This window comes from Aphelocoma coerulescens, chromosome 2 (assembly GCF_041296385.1).
Source record: "Aphelocoma coerulescens isolate FSJ_1873_10779 chromosome 2, UR_Acoe_1.0, whole genome shotgun sequence".
NCBI classification, from domain to species: Eukaryota; Metazoa; Chordata; class Aves; order Passeriformes; family Corvidae; genus Aphelocoma; species Aphelocoma coerulescens.
Genome location: NC_091015.1, coordinates 65,782,233 through 65,806,160, shown reverse-complemented (window position 1 = coordinate 65,806,160; position 23,928 = coordinate 65,782,233). Strand labels below are relative to the sequence as shown.

The following is a 23,928-nucleotide window of genomic DNA, read 5'->3' as shown; positions in this document are numbered from 1 at the left end:
CAAAGGGGGCATCGTGGAGAGTTCTGGCAAAAGTGTTGCTTTCTGAGTTTCTTCATCCACCAAAAAGGAGACAGAGGCGTCCTGTAACATTCTTCAACTCCAGGGAGAGGCCATGGGGCTTTTGCCATGGAGTCTCTCAAGTGATTGCGGGATGCAGCCCCCTTTTTATGCTAAGTTCCTGGCTACAGCACCCTCTGAGGTACTCGGGAATTACAGACTTCCGGAACTGCCTACTCTATGCTCCCCTCTAATATGCACCCCCCTTTTGGTATGGAAAAGGAAGAAAATGAAGCTATTCCTAATGCTATGAAGTCTTTGCTGCCTTGCTCTGGGTTCAGGAATTTAGTAGGGCCTTGGCTGAGCAACAGTCTCTGTTGATTAGTAACAGTTTCTAGAACTAATACTTTCTTCTGTTACTTCCCTCCCTGTAAATTCCTAGCCTTGTCTAAGGACAGATTCCCACGGTCTCTTTGTAAAGACACATCTATCTTACTCCTTTCACTCCCACACCTTCTTGGTGGTGGGACGGCTCCCCCCGGCACAGCACCTGGCACAAAACCCCCGTATGCACACACACCTCACACACACACACACCTGCACTTACCCTGCACTCCGCTGCACACACACTCCCCCGCACACTAACACCCCCCTCCACATCCCCACCATGCTATTTGCAGTGGCCCCGCCCCTGCCATCCAGGCCGGCTGGCAGCACCCACTCCTCGCATGCTTCCCCATGCCTTGCATTTCCTTGCTGCCCCCTCTGTAGCCTTCCCTCAACCTGCCTTTTCTCCCCTGCCTTGCATTGACCATCTCACCCATCCCCCATCTGACTTCCTTTCACATTCATCTAGGCCTGGCCTCACCTTTCCTTTTCCTTCTAGGACCCTCATTGCCTTGCTTTGCCTTGCCTCGCAAAGCCACCACTTGCCTTGCCTTGCCCTTGAACCCCTCCCTTGCCTTGCATGACCTTGCTCACCTCTCCCCCACCTGGAATGCAAGACCCCTTTTCAATGACATTTCCTGGCCTTGCCCTGCCCTTTCTGCTCCTCCTAGGAATCTCAACGCTCTCAAGCAATCTCCGGTGTTTCAGGATCCCATGAGAGGAAGACCAGGGGAGGACGCATGTTGCCACACTCATCTCTATAGGCAGCCTTTGTCTGGGAGCAATCCTTGCATGTCTTGAATCTTGGAAGGGCAATTCACATTTTGCCCTTGAGCTCCAGGATCAGAATGAGAGTTCTTTTGCATACAAAGGAAAGCAGGTAGCTCAAGTCTTTTAGGTGCAGAGGAGAGATGACCCACGCGGGATCAAGGCCACACAGAGCACTTGGTCCGGGCCACTTTTGTGTACCAGCAGTCCTTGAATGTACTTCTCACCTGCCTTGCCTGGCCTTGGCAACGTAACAGTTTCCTTGCCTTGCCCTGCTGGCTCTCTGTAGCCTTGCATTCCTTTGCACGGCCATGCCCCGCCCTTGACCTGCCTGCTGCTTTCCTCCAGGGCCTTGGCTTGCCGAGCCCTTCTTGTTCTGCCTGGCCTAACCATCAGTGGACTTTCCTTCCCACGGCCAGCCTTGCCTCTAACTTCTGGACCTTCTCTTGCCTACCACTCCATTTGCTTTCCCCTCGCTGCCCTGGCCTTGCCTACCTCTCCCTTGACTTACCCACAATTGCATGCACTTGGTTTGCAGCACCTTGCCTGCATAGAAGGCAAGGGAAAGAGTGGTAGGCAGGGCAAAGCAAAGCCAGCAAGTTGGAGGTAGTGTGAGGCAAGGCAGACGTAGGCAAAGGAAGCAGAGCAAGGATAGCTTAAGAAGAACTAGACAAGGTACTGAAGGCAAGGCAAAGCCAAGAGACTCAGAGTGCCTTTCCTTGGGAAGGCAAGGACATAGTGCCAGTGTTGCTGGAGCAGATGTTAAGGTACCATGGGGAGGAACAGTCCAGCAAGACATTTCTCTTCTGGCCCCTGTGCGTGTAGGGGCAATTGTTGGACATACTCAATACTGGAGGTGGATCAGTCGCTGGATGTGTTGTATTTTGGAGGAGGGGATGCCGTTTCTTTGGAGATGGGCTTTCAGTTGCTCTCTTTGGCAAGGAAAGCAGGTTTGCATGTGCACATCAGGTGCTCTTAGGGATTTTAAAGGCTTTTCCCAACAGGCAGAGCTCTCTCTGGGTTAGAGCTGTTGAGCTGTCGGTGGGAATGCAAAGGCCAAGCTCGTGAGCCTTTTGTCCTGGTGCCTTCAGTGTGTGAGCAGTCCCTGGTGCCGGTGTCTTTGGATCCTGACTCTGGGAGAGGGAAGGCTTAGGATGGTACCTAGAGCTGAGAAGGAAAGTGCTGAGAACAGCGTGTGTGCTGCTAGTTTGAGGGGTGCAGGTGAAGTTGTAGGCAGCAAGAGCTTCCTCAAGCTGGCACTGTTTTGAGCTCTGTTTTTGCCAGATGGTTTCAAGTTGGTGGGCAGAATCTGCGAGAGGGAAAAGATTTGTTTAGGCCAAAGAGGTTTGTCTGCCTCTTGGAGTGTGGTGTAAAGAAGAGTGTGCTCTTGGAAGGGGAAGATGAGGGCAATCTTTTTGTCCTGACACCGTTGATTTGTGTGCAGGGCCGTTTGCAAGTTGCCTCTGCCCTTGGGGTGGTTTCGAGCTGCGCCAGGTGCTTGGCCTTCTTTTGCAAGTCGTCAGCGCCATCGTGTGGTTGTTTCGATGAGCGCTGACAGTGCCCGGCAAAAAGCCAAGCGCTTGGCTGGCGCGGCCCCAGTCGTGTGGGAGCAGTTGGTGGAAGAGCTTCGCTGTGCATCCTGCCTCTTGGAGACATAAAAGAATGTGATCCCGGGCGTAGCGGGGAAGCAAGAGGAATCTTTTCACTGTTGGCCGTGCAGTTTCTAAGCGGCAAAAGTAAAGGCAGTTCCAGCACGGCCTCTTTCTTTCAGAACCTTTTCTGGGCCATCATGAACATGCCCAACATGTAACTCGCACCCACTGAACTGCATCAAAGGCCCTGGAGATAGGCACTTTCCTTCAAGCTCTATGTAGCATCCTACCCTCCACCTCTCGCGGATCCCAAAGCCCTTCCAAACATTCAGCAGCAGCACACAAAGAACAAGTGCTAGAACAAGGTGTTGGCATTCATACTCCTTTTAAAGTCCGTAAACTAGGCGAAACATTCCAGTGACCAGCACTTTCCTTCGCAACTATATATAGAGCATCATCACAATCTCTCCAAGTGGGTAAGTCCACCCTTGCAGCACAGAGTTTCCAGCCAAAGTTCGGACTGAGAGATGGGCCAGGTGACAAAGCATTTGTTGACTATCTCTCTTCTCCGGAACACTTGATACTCACAGCGCAATCAAGTCCACACACCTTCAGTGTGGCCAAGTTCAAGCAGCTAGAGCTCACAGAGATGGGAGAGTGAGGACAGAACACGTTCCAAAAGTACCGTGTACTTACAGAAGCATTAAAACTGTGCACAGCAGTCTGCAGCACTGTAGCTTCCTTCTCCGACAGATGTGCCATCCCATTGTTGGCTCTCGCATCCCAGTTGCTAGCTGCTCTCCTGAAGAAAAGAACTAGAAGAAAAAGCCAATCCTGGGCTGCGTCTTCCCCTTGCCTCACGTAATGCCACCTAAACAAACCGTGGCATGCTCGACTTCCCCACTCCTTGGCATAGACTCCTTGGCATGTGTTCTGTGCATCTCGGAACCTAAATGAAAGCGCCAGTGCTTCCAGGGATGGTTGGAAGAAGAGAAAGCAGAAGCACAAGTAAGTAGCAGTCGTTGAACTCCCTCCTTCTCAATGCTATGGTGAATTTGGCAGAGAGGTGAGTGCCACCTACTCTCCTTTCTCAGTTTGTATGCTGCGGACAAGAGCCCAGCGCTCTGCTCCTTCGTTCGGCCTCTTAAGTAACCATGTCGCACATTCATTCTGCCGGAGTCGAGCCGTCGTCCACGACTTCCACAGAGCACATTGCCGGCAGCGAAATGCTGCAGCCGACTGCTTCTGCCGTAACACGCCTGGCCTATGCACTTTCCCTCGCAGCGACGTACACCAGCACATGGGGTCTTTCCTGTCGTCCAAATGTAAAGGGTCTCAGCTGCGTCTGGCACAGAGAACAGCTTTAGGTCAACAAGCTCAGCCGGAGCTTGCCCTGGACGCGTGGAAAGCTGTAGATTTGCACCACCTTCCGGCGGCAGCCCTCTCTCTTTTACAGCCCGCACAGCGCCGTCAGATCGCGGTGCTCTCTGCACCTTCCTTCTCGGGTCCAAGTAGCACGGCGAACCTTACAGCCTTGCAGGGAGGGAAGACGCGGATAGGCGTCTCGCAAAGAAGAAGGTGCCAGGACGCAAAGATGTTCTGCCTTTCTCCTCCTCCTTGCCCGAATTGCCGTGCTGCGTGGAAAGTCTCGGCCAGCGAAAAGCTAATCCAGCAAGTGTTTCTCTCCTGACGCATTTCGCTGAGCGAGAGCTCCACGGACACTTTCGACGCTGGGAAACGGCAAGACAACGACTGTACGTCGAGCTGAGGGAAATCCGTGCACAGCACATTGTGGCTGCGTTGCAGGGTTCACGCTGAAGAGCGGCAAAGCTCCAAGCTTGAGCAGGGCAGCGAGCTGCTGTGCGCATCGCACAGGCTGCCAGAGGAAGCGTGGCTGGCACTCGCTTCTTTGCGGATTCACGTTAGCAGCTGGAAACAGAAAGTTCAACTTGCAGCTACTGGTGCTGCTACCCATTTCTCTTCCAGCTTTCCCTGGAAAGAGTCGTGCCCAGCTTCGTGCTTGGAGATGCAGAGGTGACGAGTGGTAGATGCGGCAGAGACTGGAAATACCGAGTGCAGCGGACAGTTTCTGCTGCTTCACGTGAGGCAAGGCGAAAGTGCAGCCCAGCAGTGGCTGTTACTTCTGAAGCCTTTTGCTTTGGTAGCAGCAGCTGCTGCAAGTGGGCGACGGAGCTGCGAGAGTGTACATAGCGTGACGGTACGTCTATCTGAGAAGGAAGCCGGCGAGCCGCAGTGTGTTGTGCTCAGTTTCGAGGCTGCTTGGAGGAGGGGGGTCCCAGAAGAAAGCCTTCTTTCTGGACGCGTCCTTCTGGGCGTGCTCAAGCTGCACGGACGTTGCAGCCCTGAAGGTTGAAGAACCTGTTTCTGGCCAGGTTGTGTGCTGGAGTGCAAGGGCTGCGCCTTACTTTGTGAAGCAGGCAGAGCATTCTCAGCTGAATCGGCTTGTGAAGCAGCTCTTGGCTGGACATTTGAAATTCGCTCCACTGAGTACATTAGCCCGGTGCCCAGCTGCTTCGTTCTTCGCCTTCTGTGGTCCGGACAGAACTGAAGCGCCGCGATGGCTTGGAGCTTTGCCGCTCTTCAGCGTGAACACTGCAACGCAGCCACAGTGTGCTGTGCACGGATTTCCCTCAGCTCCACGTACAGTCGTTGTCTTGCCGTTTCCCAGCGTCGAAAGTGTCCGTGGAGCTCTCGCTCAGCGAAATGCGTCAGGAGAGAAACACTTGCTGGATTAGCTTTTCGCTGGCCGAGACTTTCCACGCAGCACGGCAATTCGGGCAAGGAGGAGGAGAAAGGCAGAACATCTTTGCGTCCTGGCACCTTCTTCTTTGCGAGACGCCTATCCGTGTCTTCCCTCCCTGCAAGGCTGTAAGGTTCGCCGTGCTACTTGGACCCGAGAAGGAAGGTGCAGAGAGCACCGCGATCTGACGGCGCTGTGCGGGCTGTAAAAGAGAGAGGGCTGCCGCCGGAAGGTGGTGCAAATCTACAGCTTTCCACGCGTCCAGGGCAAGCTCCGGCTGAGCTTGTTGACCTAAAGCTGTTCTCTGTGCCAGACGCAGCTGAGACCCTTTACATTTGGACGACAGGAAAGACCCCATGTGCTGGTGTACGTCGCTGCGAGGGAAAGTGCATAGGCCAGGCGTGTTACGGCAGAAGCAGTAGGCTGCAGCGTTTCGCTGCCGGCAATGTGCTCTGTGGAAGTCGTGGACGACGGCTCGACTCCGGCAGAATGAATGTGCGACATGGTTACTTAAGAGGCCGAACGAAGGAGCAGAGCGCTGGGCTCTTGTCCGCAGCATACAAACTGAGAAAGGAGAGTAGGTGGCACTCACCTCTGCCAAATTCACCATAGCATTGAGAAGGAGGGAGTTCAACGACTGCTACTTACTTGTGCTTCTGCTTTCTCTTCTTCCAACCACCCCTGGAAGCACTGGCGCTTTCATTTAGGTTCCGAGATGCACAGAACACATGCCAAGGAGTCTATGCCAAGGAGTGGGGAAGTCGAGCGTGCCATGGTTTGTTTAGGTGGCATTACGTGAGGCAAGGGGAAGACGCAGCCCAGGATTGGCTTTTTCTTCTAGTTCTTTTCTTCAGGAGAGCAGCTAGCAACTGGGATGCGAGAGCCAACAATGGGATGGCACATCTGTCGGAGAAGGAAGCTACAGTGCTGCAGACTGCTGTGCACAGTTTTAATGCTTCTGTAAGTACACGGTACTTTTGGAACGTGTTCTGTCCTCACTCTCCCATCTCTGTGAGCTCTAGCTGCTTGAACTTGGCCACACTGAAGGTGTGTGGACTTGATTGCGCTGTGAGTATCAAGTGTTCCGGAGAAGAGAGATGGTCAACAAATGCTTTGTCACCTGGCCCATCTCTCAGTCCGAACTTTGGCTGGAAACTCTGTGCTGCAAGGGTGGACTTACCCACTTGGAGAGATTGTGATGATGCTCTATATATAGTTGCGAAGGAAAGTGCTGGTCACTGGAATGTTTCGCCTAGTTTACGGACTTTAAAAGGAGTATGAATGCCAACACCTTGTTCTAGCACTTGTTCTTTGTGTGCTGCTGCTGAATGTTTGGAAGGGCTTTGGGATCCGCGAGAGGTGGAGGGTAGGATGCTACATAGAGCTTGAAGGAAAGTGCCTATCTCCAGGGCCTTTGATGCAGTTCAGTGGGTGCGAGTTACATGTTGGGCATGTTCATGATGGCCCAGAAAAGGTTCTGAAAGAAAGAGGCCGTGCTGGAACTGCCTTTACTTTTGCCGCTTAGAAACTGCACGGCCAACAGTGAAAAGATTCCTCTTGCTTCCCCGCTACGCCCGGGATCACATTCTTTTATGTCTCCAAGAGGCAGGATGCACAGCGAAGCTCTTCCACCAACTGCTCCCACACGACTGGGGCCGCGCCAGCCAAGCGGCTTGGCTTTTTGCCGGGCACTGTCAGCGCTCATCGAAACAACCACACGATGGCGCTGACGACTTGCAAAAGAAGGCCAAGCACCTGGCGCAGCTCGAAACCACCCCAAGGGCAGAGGCAACTTGCAAACGGCCCTGCACACAAATCAACGGTGTCAGGACAAAAAGATTGCCCTCATCTTCCCCTTCCAAGAGCACACTCTTCTTTACACCACACTCCAAGAGGCAGACAAACCTCTTTGGCCTAAACAAATCTTTTCCCTCTCGCAGATTCTGCCCACCAACTTGAAACCATCTGGCAAAAACAGAGCTCAAAACAGTGCCAGCTTGAGGAAGCTCTTGCTGCCTACAACTTCACCTGCACCCCTCAAACTAGCAGCACACACGCTGTTCTCAGCACTTTCCTTCTCAGCTCTAGGTACCATCCTAAGCCTTCCCTCTCCCAGAGTCAGGATCCAAAGACACCGGCACCAGGGACTGCTCACACACTGAAGGCACCAGGACAAAAGGCTCACGAGCTTGGCCTTTGCATTCCCACCGACAGCTCAACAGCTCTAACCCAGAGAGAGCTCTGCCTGTTGGGAAAAGCCTTTAAAATCCCTAAGAGCACCTGATGTGCACATGCAAACCTGCTTTCCTTGCCAAAGAGAGCAACTAAAAGCCCATCTCCAAAGAAACGGCATCCCCTCCTCCAAAATACAACACATCCAGCGACTGATCCACCTCCAGTATTGAGTATGTCCAACAATTGCCCCTACACGCACAGGGGCCAGAAGAGAAATGTCTTGCTGGACTGTTCCTCCCCATGGTACCTTAACATCTGCTCCAGCAACACTGGCACTATGTCCTTGCCTTCCCAAGGAAAGGCACTCTGAGTCTCTTGGCTTTGCCTTGCCTTCAGTACCTTGTCTAGTTCTTCTTAAGCTATCCTTGCTCTGCTTCCTTTGCCTACGTCTGCCTTGCCTCACACTACCTCCAACTTGCTGGCTTTGCTTTGCCCTGCCTACCACTCTTTCCCTTGCCTTCTATGCAGGCAAGGTGCTGCAAACCAAGTGCATGCAATTGTGGGTAAGTCAAGGGAGAGGTAGGCAAGGCCAGGGCAGCGAGGGGAAAGCAAATGGAGTGGTAGGCAAGAGAAGGTCCAGAAGTTAGAGGCAAGGCTGGCCGTGGGAAGGAAAGTCCACTGATGGTTAGGCCAGGCAGAACAAGAAGGGCTCGGCAAGCCAAGGCCCTGGAGGAAAGCAGCAGGCAGGTCAAGGGCGGGGCATGGCCGTGCAAAGGAATGCAAGGCTACAGAGAGCCAGCAGGGCAAGGCAAGGAAACTGTTACGTTGCCAAGGCCAGGCAAGGCAGGTGAGAAGTACATTCAAGGACTGCTGGTACACAAAAGTGGCCCGGACCAAGTGCTCTGTGTGGCCTTGATCCCGCGTGGGTCATCTCTCCTCTGCACCTAAAAGACTTGAGCTACCTGCTTTCCTTTGTATGCAAAAGAACTCTCATTCTGATCCTGGAGCTCAAGGGCAAAATGTGAATTGCCCTTCCAAGATTCAAGACATGCAAGGATTGCTCCCAGACAAAGGCTGCCTATAGAGATGAGTGTGGCAACATGCGTCCTCCCCTGGTCTTCCTCTCATGGGATCCTGAAACACCGGAGATTGCTTGAGAGCGTTGAGATTCCTAGGAGGAGCAGAAAGGGCAGGGCAAGGCCAGGAAATGTCATTGAAAAGGGGTCTTGCATTCCAGGTGGGGGAGAGGTGAGCAAGGTCATGCAAGGCAAGGGAGGGGTTCAAGGGCAAGGCAAGGCAAGTGGTGGCTTTGCGAGGCAAGGCAAAGCAAGGCAATGAGGGTCCTAGAAGGAAAAGGAAAGGTGAGGCCAGGCCTAGATGAATGTGAAAGGAAGTCAGATGGGGGATGGGTGAGATGGTCAATGCAAGGCAGGGGAGAAAAGGCAGGTTGAGGGAAGGCTACAGAGGGGGCAGCAAGGAAATGCAAGGCATGGGGAAGCATGCGAGGAGTGGGTGCTGCCAGCCGGCCTGGATGGCAGGGGCGGGGCCACTGCAAATAGCATGGTGGGGATGTGGAGGGGGGTGTTAGTGTGCGGGGGAGTGTGTGTGCAGCGCAGTGCAGGGTAAGTGCAGGTGTGTGTGTGTGTGAGGTGTGTGTGCATACGGGGGTTTTGTGCCAGGTGCTGTGCCGGGGGGAGCCGTCCCACCACCAAGAAGGTGTGGGAGTGAAAGGAGTAAGATAGATGTGTCTTTACAAAGAGACCGTGGGAATCTGTCCTTAGACAAGGCTAGGAATTTACAGGGAGGGAAGTAACAGAAGAAAGTATTAGTTCTAGAAACTGTTACTAATCAACAGAGACTGTTGCTCAGCCAAGGCCCTACTAAATTCCTGAACCCAGAGCAAGGCAGCAAAGACTTCATAGCATTAGGAATAGCTTCATTTTCTTCCTTTTCCATACCAAAAGGGGGGTGCATATTAGAGGGGAGCATAGAGTAGGCAGTTCCGGAAGTCTGTAATTCCCGAGTACCTCAGAGGGTGCTGTAGCCAGGAACTTAGCATAAAAAGGGGGCTGCATCCCGCAATCACTTGAGAGACTCCATGGCAAAAGCCCCATGGCCTCTCCCTGGAGTTGAAGAATGTTACAGGACGCCTCTGTCTCCTTTTTGGTGGATGAAGAAACTCAGAAAGCAACACTTTTGCCAGAACTCTCCACGATGCCCCCTTTGCTCCCAGTGACTCCATCACTGCCCGGGAAGCTGTCTTTTCTACAAGAGGAGTTTGAGATACAGTTAGAAGTCATGTGGCAGAGAAAAAAGGCAATAATTGGTTTACAAAGGATGGCAAACAAGAGATACCAGAACCTTTGGCCATACCAATATTAAAACAACTCCGTGAAGAGAGTCCTTTCACTTCCTGAGTATTGGCAGAAGCCTTCCTCATGATACATGTTGCTGTGGGTCTTTTTAGACTGGCAAAATGAGCTTCGAAGGTTGCTTGATCTGTGCTAGAGCAAACAGCCAAGTTACAAAGTAACTTGCCAGGGGAGGGAGGCCTTGGGCTGCATGTCCCTTCCAAAGATGCCAGGAGGATTTTCCTGAGATGCCTCAAGTGGGAAGGCTTAATATCTTCCGGTAAGTCAGCTAGCAAGGTGGCCAGAAGCATTTCCAACTGCTTCAGCAAGGACAGGATCAGTTATTAAGGCATTTTTGGAACAAATAATTCCACGATACGGCATTGTAGAAGCAATAGACTCAGATAGGGGAACTCATTTTACAGGAAAGATCCTTCAAGGGGTTTTGGCTTCTTTAGGAATACAATGGAACCTCCATAGGCCCTGGCACCCCCAGAGCTCGGCTCGGGTAGAAAACAATGAAGAGAGAAATAAACACCTTTTGAAGCTGGTAATAGAAACCAAGATGCCATGGGTAGGGCTTTGGCCATTGGCTTTGGCGAGTATGAGGGCCCGACTTAGAAGAGAGATTCAGTTATCTCCTTTGCAGTTGTTGTTATGAATTACCCTGGTAAATCTCAACCTAGTTGGGGGGTAGAGGTAAGTGATGTATATTTAAAACCATCTGTGGCCAGGATGCTGCTTCTTGTGAAACCCCTTCAACAGGAAGCTCAGCTGGCACAAGCCCCGCCTTTGGACTTTGCTGCTTGTAACATCCAACCAGGAGATTGAGTCCTAGTTAAGGAGTAGAAAGAAGCGCCAGTGGCAGTGAAATGGCGTGGCCCATTCCAAGCGTCACTGACGACAGAAACAGCCATCAAGACAGCTGAACACTTGGGTCAAGGTCTCTGAAGCCTCGGAGATTTGGACATCTCAGCTGGAGGAGAAGGCTGGGAGGCTGTAACTGACACTCTGCAAGAGTGGGCCGGAGCAGTAGCCAGTGCTTCGACATCCATGGAAGCCCTGCGTGCCTACCCACAAACCATCTGCTGAAATAGTCTCTGTGGGCATCCCTCCTCTAGAATCTCCACTCACTGGGGGGCTAATACTTGCTGGATTATTTTATGTTAAGTAGTTTCTGTGTCTTCAATTGCCATAGGTGGTGCAGAAGACAATGGGAAAATTAGACTAGCTAATTAGATCACATTATTAAAATATTTTCCTTAATAGTTCTACTTTTATATGGTCAGCTAAGTTTAGGCCAGGAGTGGGAGAATCAATTTGCGGCCTTAGGAGAAGAAGTAGCAAAAGTTTTTAACCTTAGCAATTGCTGGCTCTGTGGAGGGCCAGGAGGATCTGAAGAGTGGCTATGGTTGGCTAGCCCAGCTGAACCTAAGTGGTGGGTCAACACCCGACGTGAGGTCCATAATAGGACGGGATTTTGGGCCAAAGAAGGAAGTCTATGGCTGGCTCTGGATACCCACTCCCTGAAATGCTGTAACTTCTCCTATGCAATAAGCAGCTTTCAAGAGAGCCGCCTGAAGTCCAGACATGCTTCGTGAAACTTTCTCCTATACAGATCAAATAAAAAGAGGAGGGATTAAAAGGAATGAGATGGATGAGTCTTTGCAAACAGACTGTATGAATCTGCCTGTAGACAAGGCTAGGAACTTATGGGTAGTGAAGTAACAGAAGAAACTATTAGTTCTCTAGAACTGTTACTAATCATCAGAGACTGTTGATTAATCAAGGCCGTGTTAAATTCCTGAGCCTAGAGCAAGGCAACAAAGACTTAATAGAATTAGGAATGGTTTCTTTTTCTTTCTTTTTGATGCCAAAAGAGGGGTGCATATTAGAGGCGGGCATAGAGTAGGCAGTTCGGGAAGTCTGTACCTCCCGAATACCTCAGCCAGTGGGAAAAAGGAAGAGGGCGTTTTGGCCAGGTACTTGGCATCAAAAGGGGGCTGTATCCCACAACTGTTTGAGAGACCCCATGGGAAAAGCCCCATGGACTCTCCCTGTAGTCGAAGAATGTTGCAGGACTCTTCTGTCTCCTTTTCGGACATAAACCTGAGGCATTGTGGATTAATTTTTCCTAACGGCAGCGACCTGCTGCGTGGTCTCCGTGCGCCTCCCCAGCCCCCCGGGAGGTGTAAAATAGTTCCCGGCGGCTCCCAGCGCACGTTACAGATGGCTGCACAGCCCTGGGGCTGCCTGCGGGCTGCAGAGCCACCTCGCCACCAGCGCGGCCAGGGCCGGGGCCCTTCTCGACAGCAAATAGCTCCGGGAGTGTGTACTACTCCAAAAGCATATTTTGAATCAGTCCAAATGTTGATAGGTTTTCCTTCAGCTGATACTAAGGCTCCAGTTAGGGCTATTATTTCAGCCTTATGAGCTGATGTCCGCACAGGTAACAGATTTGCTTCAATGACAACGTCTGTGCTTGTAATTGCATGGCCAGCAAACGGCTTACCATTCTTGACATAGCTGCTTTCATCAGTGAACCAGTTGTCTGTGTTTTCTAGTGGAGAGTCCTTCAAGTCTGGGCAGCTAAACTGCCTCCATGGTTTCAATGCAGTCATGCTGTACAGGCTCCTCAGCGGCCTTGCCTTGGAGTTAAGCTGCTGGATTGAAGATGTTAGTTACTTGGATACTCACATCCTCTGTTTCTGTTAGGACAGCTTGGTGTTTGAGAAAGTGAGATGGGGTCAACCAGTGATTTCCTTTCTGTGTGAGCACTGCTGACATTGTATGTGAGACAAAAACGGTTATCTGCTGGCCCATTGTGAACTTGAGGGCTTCCTCTATGTTCAGGGTCCCAGCTGCCACTGCACACAGGCAGGCAGACTGTCTTTGGCTGACCACATCCAGCTGCTTGGAGAAATAAGCCACTGGCCTTTTGTACGGTCCTAGCTTCTGTGCCAAAAGTCCCAACACCGGTCCTTGCCTTTCATGTGAAAACAACAGAAAAGATTTAATGACATCCAGTATGCCCAATGTCAGAGCTTGCATTAACTCACGTTTCAGAGTTACAAATGCATTATTAGTCTCTGGTGTCCAGCATAGGTGGGTCCCCTCAGTTTCTTTTAGGGGAGTTTCACAATTAGTCCATAGCTGTAGATCCATAACTTACACTGTCTTGTCATTCCCAGAAAAGTTCTTAGTTTTGTTTTTTTTTATTGTAGTTGTCTGGGGCATCTGACAAATTGTCTCTTTCTTGTTATTTTCCAAGGCTCTCTCTCCTCCTGCCAGTTCATATTTTACTTTTTGGAGGACTAGCTGAGCCTTTTCAGGGGAGAGCCTATATCCACTTAGTCCCAGAACATTTAAAAGACTTACAGCTCATTCTTTGCAGTCTTCATGGGTTCTTGTTGTTATTAGTAGGTCATCAATGTACTGCAGAAGTGTACCTTCCCAGAGTGGCGGTGTCCAGGCTTCCAGTTCTTTAGCTAATGATCTCCAATTCTTGTGGGGCTATTTTTGGAATCCTTGTGGCAATAGGGTCCATGTAAGCTGGCTTTTTTCCCTGTTTTGGGGTTTTTCCCATTCAAAGGCATAAATTTCCTGACTGCTTTCAACTAATGGCAGACAAAAGAAAGCACCTTTTAAATCTAGAACTGAAAACCACACCCAGTCACTTTGTAATTTTGTAAGTAAAGTGCAAAGATTGGCTAGTACAGGATACAGTGTTCTTGATATTGTATTTATCATTCTCAGGTCTTGAGCTAATTGATAATTTCCATTTGGCTTTTGTATTGGTAGAATTGGGGTATTGTAGGGAGACCTAGACTCTCTTAACAACTCTTGATCAATAAATGTGGCAATTACTGGTTTTATTTCTACTGGTGCTTCATGCTTGAGAGGATATTGCTTAACTGACTCTGGTTGTGCCCCTTCCAGGCGTTCAATAATCAGTGGGGAAGCCCATTTTGATTTCTTTGGAATTTCAACATCTCCTACTTGATCTGTTATTTCATTACCTATGGGTATTTCTCCTCTTTCAGCCTTGTTTGTTTGTTTGTTTGTTTTCCTAGGCCTGAGATGATTAAGGAATGGGTTTTCTTTTTATCCAATCTTAGTGGTTTAACTTAAACTTTCAAGTCTTAGTCAGGTATCTTCGGGGAGGCTTCTTTGGTTGTAGCTCCTTTAGACAGTTTTTGTTACATTAATATTTTTACTCTGCTGGATAATTTTATCCATTATGAAGGATTAGTTTTTAGGATACAAATCAACACACAAAACATTTCCATACAAAATGTTCTCATGCAAACATATCTTTACATCAGGGCTATGCTCTGTTTTCTAGGAGACAGATTACAGCACTGTTGTAATGTAATCTTGACACACACTAGAAACTGGGGCTTTACTGTTGGTGGGATTAAAAAGAAATTAATTCTCTTTCAAAATTAGTTCCATTAATCCAAGTAGCCTTTTTTTTTTCTTTGAATTTTAGTGACTAAATTGCCTTCATCACATTCTGCACCCCCGTCTGAGATTGCAGAATGTGCTATAAATAGGTGGAGTGAGGCAAAGATAAAATACCTTCTTAAGACATATGGCATGAGATTGAGCAGCACTTTAGTTTGAGAGCTGGTAGAGGGCTTTTCTGCATTTTATTCATGTCCTATTTGCAGTCTATGGCTGCAAAAACCCCTCCTGGTTTAGGAAGGGGGATTTAATAATTCCTTATGTAGCATTTGCTTGTGTTTTGTCAACATTCTTTAATTCACTAAATAGTAAATAAAAAAAATAGCTGAATTATAATAATTTTGAAGTCTTCTGAGGCAGAACTGGGAAGGTTAGAACATATTTGTATGATTTCAAATATGTATAAATTCTTAAATTACAAATGTTAAGAAACTGACAATGCAGTGGTACGTAGCGCTTAGAAGCAAAGGGGCATGGCCCACGCAAGTTTTGACAGAAGCAGTGCACTGCAGCCCTTCGCTGCTGGGCACAGTGCTTGGGGCGAGAAGCAGATGACCATCCGCCTCCGGGAGAATGAAGGTACAGCGTGTTCGAAAAGGCAAAGAACGAAGCTGCAGAGCGCCAGGCTCGCGTGCTCGTCGTACAGGCTGCAAGGTAAGCGTGGCTGCCACTCTCCTGCCTGCAGAATTCACGTTATAGCCTTGGGAAGGAGGAAGTTCCACGGCAGTTACCCGTGCTGCTGCTGCTGTCCAGTCCTCTTGCAGCTCTCTGTGGAAGCAATTGCACTTCCCTTCAGTCTCCGAGTTTCGGAGAACACGATGGTAGCGTGCAGTGGAGGAGGGAAGAACAGAGTGTACCGGTGAGTCTGGGGGTGCTTACGTGCGGAAGGCGAAGGTGCAGCCCAGCACTGGCTTCTACTTCTCAGGCCGTTCTCCAGGACAGCAGCTGCTGGAGCCTGCCAAGGGAGCTGCGAGAGTGAAAGCAAGGCGGGTGTCTGTCTTAGAAGAAAGTCACGGAGCCACAGTGTGATTTGAGATTTCCGAAGGCTGCTTGGAGAGGCGTGCTTTAGGAAAGCCTTCTGCTTTGACGCCTGCTCCTGGGTGAGCTCTAGCTGCAGGGACTCTGCAATGCTGAACAACTAGGAAAGTGCCTATGTCCATGCTGTGGGATGAAGAGTTACGGCTGTGCCTTCCTTTCTGGAGCAGTGAGAATGCTCTCAGCTGACTCGGATTGTGAACGAGCCCTTGCTGGACTTGGGCAATTCGGTGCACTGCACACGCAAGCCCGGTGCTCTGCGGCTTCATTCTTTGCCTTAAGTAGTCTGGACTGAAGAGAAGCCCAGCGACGGCAGTGAACTTTGCTGCCTTTCCGCATGTATGCTGCACCCACCCACGGTGCACCGTGCACGGTTTCTTTGCTCAGCTCGAGCTACAAGGACACCCTTTCCTTTTCGCTGGACTTCTGCAATTCGGTGCGCTGCACACACAAGCCCGGTGCTCTGCGGCTTCGTTCTTTGCCTTGCTTTGTGTGGACGCAAGAGAAGCCCAGCCACGGCAATCCACTTTGCCGCTTCTCAGCGTGCACACTGCACACAGAGCCACCGTGTGCTGTGCATGGTTTTTCCTCAGCTCAAGGTCCAGGGATAAAGCCTTTTGGTTTCGCAGAGTGCACGCTGTCCGTGTAGCTCTTGCTCAGCGAACTTTGCCCGGGGAGAAGCCCTTGCTTGGAGGAGTCTTTCAAAGTGCAAGACGTTTAACGCAGCAGCCACAGGCTGGGCCACGAGCAGGGGTGGTGAAGAGCATGCTTTTGTGCTGGCACCTTCTTCTGTGCGAGACGTCCATTGGGATCTTTGCTCCTTGCGAGACTTGCAGTGCACGCCGTGGTGCTTGGAGCTGCCGCCAGGACTGGGCAGACAGCACCGCCATCTGACAGCGCTTTGCAGCTTCGTAAAGGAAAGAGGACTGGCCCTGGCAGGTGGTGCAAGGGCAAGTTGCCACGAGTGTTCGGCACGGTTCTCTGTCCGAGACATGTCAGGAAACTTCGGTATAGATAGTGTCAGAAAGTGCGACAGAGTATAGTGTGGTACGATGGACTGTGAAGGAATGCGCAGTGCATCGGCATGTTTCGACAGACACATTTTGTTTTTTCTGACACATTTTTTTTTGTGAAGCGGTGACCATATCAGGCTCTGAGAATATGCCAAGGCATTTGGCTTAGAATCAAAGTTCGTAGATTCAGGGCTTGCTCCAAAGATGAAAAGCTGAGAGGAAAACCCAAGGAGGCTTGTTAGCTAATGCTTTCTGCCTTGGCGTGTTTTGCTTTTCCAAGTGGAAATGTGCCATTTTGCTGTGGTCTCTGCGGCATTGAGATGACGTGTGGTGCAGCAGAAAAGGGAGAATCACCTGCGCGCCTTGCAGAGTCCGTAGGACTTATTGCGTGGATGCAGCTGCTGAATGTTTTAAGCTTTTGGGGATTTGCGAGAGTGAGAGACTGCACTGGTAACTAGAGCTTGAGGGAATGTCGGGGTCCCTCCCCCGCCATGTAGCCCTGGGAAGAGGGGCCCTGAGGGCACAGACACACGGGGTTTCCCTGCCCCTGGTCAGCCTCGTTCCCCAGTGGTTGGTTTGTGTTTCCCTGCGCGGGCAAAAGGAGCTCGGGTCCTGACTGTAGCAGTTCCTCGGCAGAGCCCGGCCATGCGGCTGGGGAAATAAACATCTCTGAAACATCTAGCAAGAATCTGTCCATATATATGTTTCTTTTCCACGGGACTCCTGGTTTGATATAGGCGTGTTGCAGTATCCCCACTGTAACAAGGGAAGGCACTGGTTTCCAGGCTGGGTGAAGCCGCTCAGCAGGTGCCAGGTAAGGCTTGAGCAAGGAAAATCATTCTCAGCTGACAGCACCGCCAGTCCTACGAGAGACTGGTGCTATGCGCTTTCCGTCACAGCTCTACCTACTATGGCCTTTGGGCACTCTGGCAGCCTGAATCTAAACTGAAGAGTTTCCAGCCACGGCTCACACAGAGAAATGGAGAGAGGGAGAGAGAGAGAGTGTGTTCACTGACCTTACTCTCTTCCTGACATTTAAAAACTTCCATTGGCACCACAAAGAGGTGCCACTCACTGTCCTTTTAACAATCTGGAAACCTCACACGTAGTGTGATGGTCTGGACTTTAAAGCACTCAGTTTTTAACCTCAGTCTTGCAGAGGTCCAGCTTGTGGCGCTTTGCTGGAAAGTTTGGAGACAAGAGCACTAGTGCAGTGACCGTTTCTGTGCTGGCGCGTTTCTCTAAGTGAGAGCCAGACGGCCACTTCGGACTGCGTGAGACTGAAAGGGTATTGGGTTCTCATACATAGCCGAGGGGAAAAGTGAAGTGCAGAACTCACCCAGGGTGAGTGCAGAATACAGGCTACGAAGGGCAAGGTGAATGCCGTCGGTGGGCTTCTGTTCTTAGCCCTGTTGCTTGGGAGCAGCTGGCAGTGGTTCTAAGGTTTGGAACTGGTCTCTGCGAGAGTGAAAAAATGGGACGGTCCATACCGCTTGGAAGGAACGTGCCTTCAAACAAAAGGCTGCTGTGAGAAGGGGTAACAGAAGAAGTTCTTCTCTCCTGGAGCCTTTCTCTGTGACACAGGGACACTGTAACCACTGCTGGACTGAAAGTGCAGGAACAGTACAGAGAGCTGACAGACAATGAGCGTGTAGAGCACCATGGTGTGAGTACAGGTCGTGGGCTGCAAGAGGAGTGTGACTGCTACCTGAATGCGGTCCGAATGCAAGGTATCAATTTTATTAGCTTTAAAATTGTGTTTTGAGTTTTTTTTCAAGTATTGTAGAAAGAAAAGGATCTTGTTAAAGCAGTTTTCACTCACTGCAGAAACACAGAGTGTTGCTCCTACTGGGAGAGGGGTCCAAGTTCTCTTATCTCTATATTAGACAGAGTTACCTGGGAGAATCTGTCCTCTTCCAGTGACTGATAGGAAAATGCCAGGTGCTTTGTGCCTTCTGTGTAGCTAGAGCATGCATTTGCCTGTTAACTTGTTCTGAGCAACTGCATAATAATCACATATACAAGTAGGAGTACAAAGCTGTTGGCTTGAGTTTCTGTCAGCTAAAATATTTTACAGCAACACAATAGTTTATAGCAACAAGACAGAAGATGAGATTTAGTTCTGTGCTTATATGGTTTGATGAACAGGTGTTTTAGAAATAAAAAGGAAACAATAAAATTACTTGTGCGTGACTTTAAAGCATGCAAAATGCACAGGACATCACCTAATGTGTCAGGCTCAACAACCATAAACTGACAAGCCATTATGATTTTGAAAGTTTTACAGAAGTTTTAATATTGTATACAAAATCAATGTGTTTCATTTCCTCAATGAAGGAGAGACTCATTGTCTTCAGGAAATGTTACCTTAATCTTAGCAGAAGATAAAATTTATCTGTCAAATTCCTCTTGTATAAATGAAACTGTTCAAATTATACCATTCACTCATATTTAAGACACTAAATTTTGCAAGTAAGAATTTTTTCAGCTGCAAATCATGACCATTTACTGTCCTTACTTGAGACTATACAAGGTGCTTTTTTCTACTGCAGTTGCTGAGCATTTTCAGTTTTGCTAGGTGGACTGTATGACAGTGAGATTATGATGGTACACTCAGCTGAGAAGTGCATAGCTCCAAAGCACTGCCAGAGTTCTAAAATACATGTATGATCACATTCTTTCAATCTCACAGAGAGTAAAAGCTAAACAGAAGAGTGTGCAGGTACAGCTCACAAAGAAATTATTTCAGGACTGTTGACAGTGGCTGGACTACTCTTTTTCCTCACAGCCTGTTATCTACAGAACACACAGCTGCAAATGAGAAGGAAGGCAGAGAACAGGGTGTGTGGTGCAATTCAAGGGGTGTGAGTTAAAAATACAGACAGAATGAGTTTTCTCAGTTGACGTCAATTGTGATGGAGATTTTTACAGGATATTTTTAGGAAGGGCACAAGATCTCTGCGAGATTGAAAGAATATGAAGGTACATAGAGTTTGAAAGGAAAGCTCATTGCCCTGGTGTGCATGGGGCAGTTGCTATCCTCCTCTCTGAATGTAAAATCTAGCAACTGATTTCTCTTTGCTGTGTTTTGTGGAGGGATTGTAATAAAGGCAATGGTTGCTGGGAGTGTGCAAAAAAATGAGGCTGCACACAGCTTTAAAAGAAAAAAGCCTTAGCACTAATATGGGTTTTTACAGGCTGCCTGGAAAAAGGTGATACCCAGCACAATCTTTTTTTGTAATAAGTTCTTATTTTTCTGCAGCAAATGCTGAGCATCTTAAGATTTGCAAGTGGACTCTGTGACAGTGAAAGAATAGGATGGTACACTCAGACAGGAATCAAAGTGCATAGCTTCAGTGTGTGCTCTGTAATGGACCACTCTTCTTTCTTCTGCTGCTGATGGGAAGGCAAGAGATAGAACATCCTGTCTCTGAGTCCATGCTGTTACTCCCCTTGCCAGCAGGCAGCTGGGATTCCTCTGCAAAGGTATTTACATACAGAAATCACTTGAGCAGTGTATTGTGGAAGCATAAGCTCCAATGGATGTGATTTAGAACCTGTTATTTTTTGTCAATCATGACAAAGTAAAAACGGCCATTCCTCACTTTATTGAAATTCTCCTAAAATAGTAGTTGGTATGTCCAATTTATATCACAGGAGGACACAGCGGGAAAAAAGTTCACACTAAAAGGAGTACTCCAAACTAGGCAAGTGGGCACAGGCATCTCCCAATTTAATTAAGTATACCCAACACCACTTAGTGGTGAAAGCTGAGTCACCACTGACAGAAATGAGAAATTTGAATACCAGCCTTTTGTAGTTTTTAACCTTCTGAACAAGAACTAGGTCTAGCCTGTTTGTCCTCACTTGCCAAATACCACTGAAGTGCCTTTACTATTAGAAAGTACCTCTACCAAGCAAAAGAAGCCCAAGACGGCTCAATCTCTCGGCTGGCAGAACCAGAGCTGACATAGCTTGGAGCTGCATTTAAACAAATGATTCAGATTATCTGTCTGCCCTCCAGAGAACAGTGATCTCTTGGCTCATTTATATAGACTTGGGCTATAATCAAATGCAACAGATGTAGAAAAATTGAAAACTGACAGCAACTGAAACATAACTATTATTTTTCCTTTTCATCCACCAGTTATAAAACTATTCAACTTGTGCACTTACACAACAGAACACAGTAAGTAAGTAATAAAGTCTTTTATTCAGAACAGATTAATGTGTCTTTCCAAGAGAGTCACAATTTCAACTTAAAAAGTCAGCATTACCAATTCACCTTTCCTGAAGAGGAAATCCTTGTTGTTTATCAAATGTCAACTGCAAAATGTGTAAATAAAATAAACAAACAATCCACGCCAAAACCCACACCACAGAAGCTCTATTTAGATTTACATATTAAAAACCACATCTTCATAGATGACAACTCTATCAGTTTATACTTCAGGTGCTTCTCCTCCAGGAACCAGCTATAAAAGAATAAGACAATTTTACATTAGTGCCATAGATTTGAGCTTTACAAACTCCATACATTCTTGCTTTACAACACTTTAGGAGATGAAGACTAGAGTGGACCACAGAACTGGGTTTTAGATTCAGCATTATCTTCTTATCACAACAGAGGAAGTCAGCCACTTCCAGAGAAGCACATACCAAAAAGAATCTTCAAAATACAGAGGAAGTTTAACAAAACACAAAGGAGATCCTAGGAAACACACATTTTTGTTTTTCTCTTTGCTATTCACTCCAAGGATACAATTATATCTGGAAATACCACAGATAATTTTCAAAACAACAAAGAACACATTTCCTTTCACAAAGAATTTCTCCTACTGCTGATTCTTCCCCAAACTTGCTATACTGAGAAGCTGGTTTCCTCTTTCCAACTTCTGTTGTAAAGCAGGGCCCAAAAACTAAGAGCCTGAACCCTTCTACAGGCAGCAGGCAGTAAGCACAAACTTTTCCAGTGAAGAAAGTAAAGAACTGAACAGAAATACAAAAGAAAAACAATGAATAAGGGAAAAAAAGATAACCATTCCTTTTACTGATACGTTTTTAATAATCAGCTGAACATTTTGAGGCAAAGATTTGCTACTTTTGGGACCAAAGTAAGAAAAAGTCTAATGCAATTTTACCCCACACAAGAAACCGGAACATGCACTATCCTTCATGGATGGGGAACAATAAACAAAGCAGAAAATGGCTCAGAAATTAAGTCAAGATGGCACTTGCTCAGACACACTGTGTAGAGGTACAAGATAGGTAAGAGAACAAAATCATTTGCACAGAGCTGACTTTGACTCAAGACAGTTTTCTTCTGCCCACAAATCAGGAATGCTGTTATTTAGGAAGTCCAGACTTTAAGCCATCTATGCAAACAAGAAAAAAACTACTGTGGTTTTGCTTCTGTGGCATTTAGGAAATTGCAGAATTCAGCAATTGCAAAATTGCAATATTTAATTACTATTTCAGTATTGATCTACATACAGCAGCACATGATAAACTAAAAATCATAATGCTTCTGATTTGGTATAATCAACAGAACTTTAGTTTTTTTATTTTTTCAGAGTATGTAGAGATTCAGCTCTCTGGGTATCACATGGTATCATAATCACCAAATGACTTGACAAGCTTGTAAGCACCCAAACTGCTACAAACACATTTATACATAAGATAACAAATGAAATGTAGATGTATTCCATCTACATACTTATGCAGGCAAACAGCAGTTAGAAGCTGCTGTATGAAGCACCCGAGTGGGTGAGATCAGTGATTCCCTGCACATCTGAAAACCTGAAAAACATTCAATAAAATGAAATTAGGGCTATGCTCCTTTCTTTTTTCCCTTTTTTTTTTTTTTTTTTTTTTTTTAACTGTAAAATCTACCAAGTAAGGCAACAAGGTCAGTTTTCAGGATAATTCATAGAATCATATGCCCTGGAAGCTACTTGAAAATAGCTTATGTAACAAAACTGTCTGGAAAGCTCATCTTGAAGTAGTTGAACTCAGTTACTGTTCAATTTACAGGTACAGAAAATGAATGCACAGTCTTTTAACAGTGATGACTTAACTTTGTTATGTTATTTCCATTTAGTAAAATCTTGACTAGCTTTGTTATTCTTCTGCCCTCAGGTGATATTCACTGAAGTAGCATTAGAAAAAGTAAGAACACATAATCAGGTACAAAGATCCCAGTTTGTATTACAGAAGTAAAACAAATCTCTAAGATCACAGCTATTGGAACTAACAAATAAATTAGCCATACTGCAGCATAATCTTGATAAATGGACCACCTGAGTAAAAAAAAGCTTACCTAGCAACTAAAAAGCACTTTTTGTCTCAGTACGCAAACATACAGATTCACCCGCTAAATCCTGGAAATTTCTTGAATACCAGTGGTACACAAAATATGTTTTCAATAGCAACACGTCTTACCAAGGTAATACTCTTTAAGTCTGCTACCTTTTAAATCTTTGCCTAGACTTTAAGGGAAGTTTCAAAAGCAAACAAACTGCTGGAAAATTCAACACATAACCCATGCAAAATCAAGGCTACAAATTAGGAACCTGATTACACATATAAATCATGCAACAAGTACTCTGTGGCATGGCTGAAGAGATCCCCCTCTGTAATTTATGTCCAAAGCATAAACTATTCAGCTAGTAAGTATTCAAAAAATATAAGTCCACCTTTCTTATAGGTCTTACACAATCATTTTCCTCAGCAAACCAAGCATTAAATAGCATCAAGAGGCAGAAGTAATACTTAAAATTCTGTAACATCTTCTAATACAATATCTGAAAATCCAGTTCCGGGGAAAATAAGGCCCAGCACTTTAAAGTAAAAACATTTAGTTATTTTAGTTTTACACTGCACTGTGAATTTTTCCATAAAATAAAAATATCAGAAAATTACAACTAAGCCATACAAAAAGCTTCTAGCTAATGTACTCAAATATGTCAAAGGCATTTAGTGAATTGAGCCAAAGCATAAAGTGGATGGCTTTAACTCTTTCCATCAAAGGTTACTGACAAAATCATCAGATCCTAGGAGTGTTCCAAAAATTTTTTTATCACTCATCACAATATGAATGCATGAACTCATGCATTTGTCCACAAGCTCTGTAAACAAAACCAAAAGATGCTTTTTATAGAGTGTACCTATTTTTAGAACAAAAACCTTGACATTGTGATGACAAAAAGTAACTCCCACAGTCACGGGTAAAAAAAATAAAATCAAAAAGACACAAAAAGATATATGTTAAGGAAGAAGTTTCTTTGCACACTCTGCTGCTGCTAGTACGTAGACAAATTTCTCGGACAATGATTTTAACATGAAAGGATCATGTACACTTCAGTGAGAGCACTTACTGTTGC

The 23,928-nt window shown here is 47.3% G+C and overlaps 2 protein-coding genes across 2 annotated transcripts in view; one reads left to right on the top strand and one right to left on the bottom strand.

The window, feature by feature from the left end:
- The window catches only part of LOC138105156 (solute carrier family 12 member 7-like), a 103,535-nt gene extending 90,883 nt beyond the window's left edge, over positions 1–12,652 (bottom strand). The window contains exon 1 of the mRNA XM_069004836.1: positions 12,544–12,652. Coding sequence (XP_068860937.1) covers positions 12,544–12,652 — 109 coding nt within the window. The remainder of the gene's footprint in view (positions 1–12,543) is intronic.
- A 2,319-nt stretch (positions 12,653–14,971) lies between these two features.
- The window catches only part of LOC138105154 (solute carrier family 12 member 7-like), a 67,890-nt gene continuing 58,933 nt past the window's right edge, over positions 14,972–23,928 (top strand). Inside the window, exons 1-3 of the mRNA XM_069004835.1 lie at positions 14,972–15,152; positions 16,370–16,541; positions 18,131–18,276. Of these exons, the coding sequence (XP_068860936.1) occupies positions 14,972–15,152; positions 16,370–16,541; positions 18,131–18,276 (499 nt within the window). The remainder of the gene's footprint in view (positions 15,153–16,369; positions 16,542–18,130; positions 18,277–23,928) is intronic.